At 41.6% G+C, this 9,829-nt stretch overlaps 1 protein-coding gene across 2 annotated transcripts in view; it reads left to right on the top strand.

Annotated features, from left to right (window-relative positions):
* The window catches only part of Atpaf1 (ATP synthase mitochondrial F1 complex assembly factor 1), a 37,419-nt gene that overhangs the window by 1,097 nt on the left and 26,493 nt on the right, over nt 1–9,829 (top strand). For both annotated transcript variants that reach the window (XR_001175097.1, XM_013016991.1), the window contains exons 2-4: nt 3,070–3,178; nt 8,192–8,242; nt 9,626–9,688. Coding sequence is in view for 1 of the 2 variants with exons in the window: in XM_013016991.1 (XP_012872445.1) it covers nt 3,070–3,178; nt 8,192–8,242; nt 9,626–9,688 (223 nt within the window). In the remaining variant the exon portion in view is untranslated. The remainder of the gene's footprint in view (nt 1–3,069; nt 3,179–8,191; nt 8,243–9,625; nt 9,689–9,829) is intronic.

The following is a 9,829-nucleotide window of genomic DNA, read 5'->3' as shown; positions in this document are numbered from 1 at the left end:
CACACACACACACACACACACACACTGTTTGGAATTTGTCAGATTGAACCACGGTTCCTAATTTTACCTATCTGCATTCTGTCTCATCTCTAGTTCCATTGCTGTAATTTATTCTGTCATCTTCACCTGGATTACTGCTAAAATGCTGAAGGATATAAAGGTTGCAAAGGGCCTGGGGAGAATATGGGGAAATAAGGCTTTTCTTGCAAAAAAGAAACCAAAACTTGAGGGCTGTAAATTCTCTGCATGCTGTCCATCTCTAATTCCACTGCTATAATTTATTTCTTCATCTTCACCTGGACTATTGCCATTATTCTCTAGCGAGTGCCCCTCCCCACCATGTCCATTCTTGGACCTTTTCACCCCAGTGCATCTCAGGAAAACTACAGTAATCTTTCTCACCTTTCAGAGTGATGGAATACGTTAACAGGTACTTTTTTAAAAAATTCCAGTTCCTTTTCCTGCAAATATTTTTCATTCTTATGGCTGACTATCCATTGTGTATATATACCACATTTTCTTTATCCATTCATCCATTGATGGACACCAGGTCTGGTTCTATAGTTTGGCTATTGCAAATAATGCTGTTAGCAATATGGCTGTGAGCCAGGCGCTGGTGGCTCATGCCTGTAATCCTAGCCACTCTGGAGGCTGAGATCTGAGGATCACAGTTCAAAGCCAGCTCAGGCAGGAAAATCTGTGACTCTTATCTCCAATTAACCACCAGAAAACAGAAAGTGGCACTGTAGCTCAAGTGATAGAGCACTAATCTTAACCTGAAGAGCTGAGGGACAGCGCCCAGGCCCAGACTTCAAGCCCCATGACCAACCAAAAAAAAGAAAAAAAGAAACACAGTTGTGTAGGTAGCTCTATTGTATGCAGACTGAATGAATGACTGCTTCTGACTTTCCAACAGTATTTAGAAGTTCGTAAGTATTTTTCATTTTTAAAACCTTCACTTGAGCTGGGAATGTGGCTTAGTGGTAGAGTGCTTACCTTGCAAATATGAGGCCTTGGGTTCAATTCCTCAGCACCACATAAGCAGAAAAAGCTGGAAGTGGCTCTGTGGCTCAAGTGGTAAAGTGCTAGCCTTGAGCTGAAGAGCTGAGGGACAGTGCCCAGGCCCAGACTTCAGGCCCTACGACCAACCAAAATAAATACATAAATAAATAAACCTTCATTTGACTTAAATTTCTCCCCACCCTTTTCTCTTGGATCGTTTTCACACACAAGCATCTCCAAAGTGTTTCCTTCTCTATTCTGAATGCCTACCAGCTCCTGTTTATTCTTACTCATGTACAAATAGTGGTTTTGCTGTCCTTCCCTACAAGATCATTGTCATCAACATTGATTTGCACTGCTGTCTTCTGGAGTGTGAGCATTTTAATGTGCCCAGTTGACTTCTAGCTAACATCCAAATTCTTTCTGCATAAGACCCTCACATTCCACTCTCTGCCAGACCTTGTAGCCTTATCTATTACCAAAGCTCTTTTTAAATTTTGAGTAGCATATACACAGAAAACTAGAGGAGAGGGGTGAAATATTCAAGTAAAGGATGCAGCCACAACGAGGTGCAAAAATATGAAACTCCCTCAGCATTTTGAGGATGTTGGGGCAAGTGTTTATCATAGTACTTGTAGCATTCTCATGTACATGTCTGTCTTTCCTACTAGATAGTAAGTGTCTTTAAGTAGATCCTTTGTCTTATTTATTTCTCTGTCTCCAGAGCTAAACAGAGCTCTCCTGGCCTCTCTCCTGATACAACAAATGTATCTGTGATCACCAGCAGGGCTAATCCAGTCCTTACAGAGGAAAGAAAGATGATCAGCCCATCTACATAGCAGTGAGGGGATTGGCATTTGATGTCACCTTCAAAGGAGGTTTATGGAACAGGCCCCACTCCATAGTGCCTTGATTAAGGAACAAAGGGTAAAACTAGATGTCCTTGGATTGTTCAGACTTCACCATGGTGCTGTGGTGTCATAGCCAAGGAGTTAGAATTCCTACATGATAAGCTTACCAAAACATACAAAAGCAAATACCCTGTGGTCACCTATAAAGCCTGGAAAAAAATCTTTAACAAGGACAGCAGCTACCCTGGTCTTCAAGCCTGAAACCGGTGGCTCACGCCTGTGATCCTAGATACTCAGGAGGCTGAGATCTGAGGATTGCAGTTCAAAGCCAACCCAGGCAGGAAAGTCCATGAAACTCTTATCTCCAACTAACTACCAGAAAACCAGAAGTGGCACTGTGGCTCAAGTGGTAGAGTGCTAGCCTTGAGCTGAAGAACTAAGGGATGGCACCTAGGCCCAGAGTTCAGGCCCCACAACAACAACAACAACACACACACACACACACACACCATAAAAAATGAATTCTAATGTTCCATCTACTTTTTTGTTTGTTTGTTTGGTTGGTTATAAGGCTTGAACTCTGGGCCTGGGTGCTGTCCCTCAGCTCTTCAGCTCGAGGCTAGTGCTCTACCACATGAGCCACAGCGCCACTTCAGGCTTTCTGAGTAGTTTAATGGAGATAAGAGTCTCATGGACTTTCCTGCCCTGGCTGGCTTTGAATCGAAATCCTCAGATCTCAGCCTCCTGTGTAGCTAGGATTACAGGTGTGAGCCACCGGCACCAGGCCTATCTACTGGTTTTTTTGGAGGATAAAGCAAAACTGGCTGTTTGAGGCCTATAAATTACCAGAATCTGAATAAAATTGAACTGGATATAGCTTGACAGCTGCCTAAGGAAGTAACCCAACAGGAGGACTTAAAGCACCCTTCCAATATTGAGGCTTCTAGGGACCTGGGGCCAAGTTCTGTGTTACCCTGAGGCTTAGCCTACAAGAGAAAAACATCATACTGACCCCTTGAGAATGAACAATAGTTTACTAACAATCTTTGTTTTCCTTGATTTTCTAGCCTGTACTCAGTCCTTATTCACTGAAGGCAGGTCCTTCAGCCTTGCTGAATGCCTATGTCTTTCTCTTTGGAGGTAGAAAATGATCATTTATTATCCCAGAACCCAAAAAGGGCCCAGGTGGTTTACTCTTTGATTTACCTTTGATCAGGTCTGATCCAGCTGCTTTTGAGTCTCGCTTGGAGAAGCGAATCGAGTTTCAGAAGCAGCCTGTGGGCCACTCCAAGCAAGGTGATTTTATCAAGTCTGTGGAGCAGAAGGTAAGGGCAATACCATTTTGTGTTATTGGTTCAGGAGAGCTCCCAACTTCCCCCAACTCTTAAACCTTGAAGATTTGTTGATGGATCAACTGGATGAACAAAGCATCTACATTCAGTCTCCATCCATAAATATGCCCTACCCTTTCAGGGCAAACTTCTCTGATCATGGTGGAAATACAGAGAGATAAAAGAGTCACTTGTTCATGAAGGGTACAGTCTAGTAGTTAAGGCACCATGACATTGAGCTGTTGGGAAGTAGAACCTGACCAAGGCTGGAAAAAGTCTGGTGGGGGTTAAATTAGGCAAAAGGGAATAGGAATTTGGTATAGAACAGGTCTCATCAGACTTCTTGTAAATGAACCAAACAGTAAATATTTTAGGCTTTGTGCAACTAGGTAGTGTCATTATAGTGTAAAAGCAGGCACCAACAGACATTAAGTAACCGAGTAGGTGGGGTTGTGTGCCAATAAAACTTTATTTACAAAAAGAGTTCACAGACTGGATTTAATTTTTTGACAACCAATCCCAACATCTAGAGCCAAGAAGACTTCTGCTACCTAGAATGTTACTGGACTGTAAGAGAGTGGATGTAGAGAAAGTATTAGGGCTAAAGAAATACATTAGACATTAACCTCCAAGCTGAGGCATTTGGGCTTAAGGAGTAGAAGCAGGATCACTTCATTGCTAACAGAGGTGGGCTCTGGAGCCAAATGCCATAGACTGAATCTTAGCTAACTGACTCTGGGGGAATTACATGACTTCTCCATACTTCAGTTTGCCTATCTGAAAGAAGAAAAATAATAATAATAATAATACCTATTTCCTGGAGTTGTGCTGAAGAGTGAATATGATAATGCCATGCAAAACACTAGCACGGTCCTGAACATATAGTCAATACTTATTAGTTATTATTGTCTTTAAACAGGAATCAAAGCTGGAGAAAAATATGCAGAAAGCTGTGTATAGGAAGATTAATGCAGTACTTTTCAAACTTTTTTTGTTGGTCATGAGACTTGAACTTGGGACCTAGGCACTGTCCCTATAAGCTCTTTTTGCTTAAGGCTAGCACTACTACTTTGAGCCACAGCTTCACTTCCATTTTTCTGGTGGTTAGTTGGAGATGAGAGTTTCGTGAACTTTTCCTGCCTGGGCTGACTTTGAACCATAATCTTCAGATCTCAGCTTCCTGAGTAGCTGGGATTACAGACGTGAGCCACCAGTGACTGGTTTTTTTCAAACTTTTTGACCATTACTCACAGTAAGAAATATATTTTATGCTCAATAGGAAGTGTACTCATTACCTTGCTCATATAACTGTAACCCTCTGTATAGTATCTTTACAATAAAAAATAAAATAAGGGCTGGGAAGGTGGCTCAGTAGTAGAGCGCTTGCCTTGCATGCATGAAGCCCTGGGTTCAACTCCTCAGCACCACATAAGCAAAAAGGAAAAAGCCGGAAGTGGCGCTGTAGCTCAAGCGGTCAAGCGATAGCCTTGAGCTGAAGAGCTGAGGGACAGCGCCCAGGCCCAGAGTTCAGGCCCCATGACCAGACACCCTAAAATCCCCCCCCCAAAAAAAGAAAGTAACTTTGGGGCTGGGAAGTTGGCTCAGTGGTAGAGCGCTTGCTTTGCATGCCTGAGGCCCTGGGTTCGATTCCTCAGCACCACATAAGCAAAAAGAAAAAAGCCGAAAGTGGCGCTATGGCTCAAGTGGTAGGTCACTAGCCTTGAGCTGAAGAGCTGAGGGACAGTGCTCAGGCCCAGAGTTCAGGCCCCACAACCAGACCCAAAAAAAATAAATAAAATAAAATTTAAAAAATTAAATAAAAAAATTTAAAAAAGAAATATATTTTATATTGCAACTTAATACTGTATACATGTTACCCTGTACCCTAACTCTATGCTATATACTTCTTACATAGCAAAGAAATTTTACTTACAAAACTGTGTTTTTACTACATTGCACTTCATTCTTGTTTTTTATCTTTAAAAAACTCTGAAGCTCTATTAAATTGGTTTACTACTTATGATTTGAAAAGTATTCTGAAGTGATACACAGAACGAATTGGAAAGGTTGGAACTAGGGAGAATGTACAGTAATTTAGGTGTACAGTGGTTTCTACTGCAACTACCTTAAAAGAAGGTGGGAAATTGGAATTCTACTTTCTGTTCTAAAGTCATATTAGTAATATTTATTTACGTGGATTTTATTTTATTTTTTGCGTTAGAAGATAGCCTAAAAGTAGAATCTATACAAGGGAGTCATATATTTTGGGATGTCCATTCTAGATCAGCCCAAGCATAAGAAAATTCATGGGACTCCATCTGATTCAATGGCTGGACATGGTGATGCATGCCTCTTGTACCCAGAAATGCCAGGAAGCACAAGTAGGATTGCAGCCCAGACATTAAAGGAGACCCCACATCCAAAATAGTCAGGGAATAGAGCGAACAGCTGACGCTATGCAAAACGAAAGAAAGTACATATCACCCAATGTGGAAGAAATAACTATATTGTCAAAGCTCATAGAACTCATAAATGTTATAGACCACGATAAACAGTTTGTCCCATGAAAGTTAGGATGTGTTTGTGACTTTAACTAAGCATCACTATCCCACAATACTGTGAAATTTGGGAAATTATGTAATCACTTAATCACAATAAAGAATTTGAAAAAAAATAGTCAATTTGGGAGGGATAGAGAAATATCAAAATGCTGAAACAAGGATGAAGGATACTCATTGCAACAGTGATACAAGATCCCATGTTGGAAATGAACTTTACAACTTTGGGGCGGGGTGAGAGGGTTGGGGGGAGGTACTGGAGGAAAGGGATAGTAGGAGAAAAACAAAGGAGGTGGTAACAATGCTTGATGAGAAATGTACTCATTACATTACTGATGTAACAAACCTCTCTGTATAGCATCTTTACAAGAAAATAAAATTTAAAAAGTAGTCAATGTATCTGAGTGCTGGTGGCTCCCATCTATAATCCTAGATACTCAGGAGGCTGAGTCCAGAGCCAGCTCAGGCAGAAAAGTCTGTGAGACTGTCTCCAATTAACCACCAGAAAATCTGAAGTGGCACTGTGGCTCAAAGTGGTAGAGTTCTAAGCTTGAGCAAAAGAGGTCAGGGATAGTGCAAGGCCCTGAGTTCAAGCCCGACAAAAAAATAATATCAAAAGGGACTGGAGATGTGGCTCAAGTGGTAGAGTGCCTGTCTTACTAGGCTTGCTAATGCAAAATGCACATTTCAATCTTCAGTACTGAGGAGAGAGAAAGATGAGAGGAAGGGGTAGAGGGAAGGAGGGAACCTAATCAGCTATTATAGCTAATGGAGTTAAGGTTAATAGTTAATGGATTAAATATAAGCATTATGCCCACCTTTGGTCCTCAGCTCCACCCAGACCTGAGTCCCTCCCTGCCTTCAAGTTCCCACCATACAGCTGGTCCCTCCCTCTCTCCTCCCAGACCCACCTGAACTCCCATCTACTTCATCACTTCCTAACCCCCAGACCCTGCTGCTACCTAGATAGGGGAGGCTGTCATGTGCTCTCTCTCCAGGGCAAATATGGCTCCTCTAATAAACCTTGTAATAATCTTGCTCCTGTGCCTACCTGCCTGCCTCTGCGTGGTCCCCTAGCATGGATGTGATGGATCCTTTCATTGATCCTTTCACTAAACCTGATGTGATGGCATACACTTGGAATTCCAGCACTCAGGACACCAAAACAAGAGCACTACTTGGGCTGCATAGTATTTTGTTTAAAGAAAGAAAAAGAGCTAGTGGCCTAATCATTACAAAGTTGAAGAGCAAATTTATGACAAATGTAGTTTATGGCTTCAAGCACTTTCTAGGCAGATGTTCTATCATTTGAGCACATTTGAATAGGGTCTCACTGTTGACCTAGGCAGACCTTGGATTGTAATCCTCCCACCTATATCCTTCTGTAAAGCTAGGATTACAGATGTGAACAGCCATGCTATCTTGTTTAATGAGACAGGATCTCAGTAATTTATTTTCACCCTAAACTGGCCCCAAACTACAAAATCTTTCTAAGATTTTATGTAGAAAATTTCAGCTTTAGAGTCCTACATGTAGACAGTTTCTTACTTCTCAAAGACATGGTCTTGAACTTAGAAAATGATAAAAAGCAGACTCCATTAACTATCCAAAAACAATTCAAAATAGGGCTTCTAGGGTATGGCTTCTATCAGAAAGTAAGATAGGAAAGAAAATAATCACATTTAGTTCTTGTCCCCCCCCCCTCTTTTTTTTGAGAAGCAGTCTAGGAGTATTCAGAAGGTATTGAGTACTCAAAAAGACTGTAATGTACTAAAAACTGCAGTCAGGAATAACTTAGAGGGCCACTCACAGGAAACCCAAACACATTAAATTATTGGAAGGAATCCTTTCTATTGCTTGTGGCCACTACCGAATGTCCTAACTGATGGTGGTTACTAACAAGTCTTCCTCATCTCTGCATCTCATCTTTTTTTTTTTTTTGGTCAGTTGTGGAGTTTGAACTCAGTGCCTGGGAGCTGTCCCTGAGATCTTTTGCTCAAGGCTAGTGCTCTACCACTTTGAGCCACAGTGCCACTTCTGGCTTTCTGGTGGTTAGTTGGAGATGAGTCTTAGGGACTTCTTCCCAAGCTGGCTTTGAACCCCAATCCTCGATTTCAGCATCTTGAGTAGCTAGGATTACAGGCATGAGCCACCAGTGCCCACTGCATCTCATTATCTTAGAAGGAAGTTTTATCAAATAAACAGTGAGTCTTAGAACACTGTGTTTGGAAGTGGCACTGTGGCTTAAGTGGTAGAGCTGAAGAGCTGAGAGACTGTGCCCAGGTCCTGAGTTAAAACCCCATGACTGACCAAAAAAAAAAAAAAAGAGAGAGAGAGGTAATTTCTCCTACAGAATTACATAATGAGATGGGGCACTTCAGCTAGTTTGATTGTCTTTTTTCTTATGAGTAAAGTGTAGATTAATACCCTGTCTCACCATGTATTTTAGACAGATGCCTCGGGGAAGCAGTCTTTGAATAAAGGATTCACTAAGGACAAGGTAAGTCTTAATTAAATATAGAAATCCAAGACTGAGGTTATATGGAATATCTATAACAAGAGGCTGAAAATTTGAATGTATTTACTTTGATTTTTTAAAAGGTGATTTTCCAGCTGTAGAGATGAGAAATATTTCTGAGTGTCCTTAGCATGACCTCTAGCTTAAGTGTGAATCCTGGAGGTCCTGGAAGAAGTCTATAAGAAATTGGTAGCACTTGTCCTTTCTCTAGGCATTAGTTATTTTGTTGTTGTTGTTGTGTTTGGCATGAGGAGGCATTTTTTTTTCAAAACTAGGGATTGAACACAGGCCTCACTCTTGCTAGACAGGTGCTCTCCCACCTAAGCCAGGCTTCTAACCATCTTCTGTTCATCATTTCCAGTGTCCGTGTTGATGACAGGTATGTACCACCAAGTCCAGCCTTAGTTGAGATAGTCTTGTAAATTTTTCTGCCTGGGTTGACCTCAAACTGGAATACCTCATCTATACTTCCCAAGTAGTTAGGATACAGGCTTGAGCCACTGCGCCTAGCTAGGAGGTAGTTTTAAAAATAGAAAATGGTGAGTGATTGCTGGTGATTCATACCTGGCTAAGATCTAAGGATCCAAGCCAATCCACGCGGACAAATCTAAGACTCTTATCTCTAGTTAACCAGTAAAAAATAACAAGTAGAGCTGTGGTTCAGGTGGTAGAGCATCAGTCTTGAGCAAAAGCAAGAGTGTGAGGCCCTGAGTTCAAGCCCCAGTACACACACACACACACACATCAAAAATGTATTTAGTTTGTTAGTTAATTGGCAAATAGCATCCTCTGTAGAATACCAATGAAATTAAAAATAAATCCAAGCTTTCTCCTTTTATATTGCAAAGTATCACATGACTCATTGGTGAAGGGGAAGCTTTTGGGACGTGCATATTGTTCAGGAATAGAAATGAAAAAGCCATTGTAGACTTGGGGACTCAACTTGACTGAGCATGCAGAGTTTCTTATGCTATTTGAACTTACTGAAGGTTGACTTCACTGTTCTGACATTTTTCTCCATGAGGCTTAGAGAAACTAGGGTTTTTGGTTTTTTTTTTGCTTGTTTGTTTTTTTGGTCAGTCGTGGGGCCTGAACTCTGGGCTTGGGCGCTGTCCCTGCACTCTTCAGCTCAAGGCAAGCGCTCTATCACTTGGGCCACAGCGCCACTTCCGGTTTTTTTTTATAGTGGTTTATTGGAGATGATAAGAGTCTCACGGACCTTCCTGCCCGGGCTGGCTTTGAATGTCGATCCTCAGATCTCAGCCTCCTGAGTAGCTAGGATTACAGGCGTGAGCCACCAGCGCCTGGCTGGTTGTTGCTATTTTAAATCACAGGTTGTAATTGCTTTTTATTTTCTTTTTCAAGACTCTCAGTTCAATCTTTAACATTGAGATGGTGAAAGACAAAACTGGAGAAGAAATAAAACAGGTAATGAATGAGAATGAGTTGGCATACTCCATGAAACTGTGCTCTGGGGGCTGGGAAGGTGGCTCAGTGGTAGAGTGCTTACCTTGCATGCATGAGGCCCTGGGTTCGATTCCTCAGCACCACATAAGAAAAAAGAAAAAA

This window comes from Dipodomys ordii, unplaced genomic scaffold (assembly GCF_000151885.1).
Source record: "Dipodomys ordii isolate 6190 unplaced genomic scaffold, Dord_2.0 Scaffold33, whole genome shotgun sequence".
NCBI classification, from domain to species: Eukaryota; Metazoa; Chordata; class Mammalia; order Rodentia; family Heteromyidae; genus Dipodomys; species Dipodomys ordii.
This window is presented reverse-complemented; position numbering and strand designations above follow the sequence as displayed.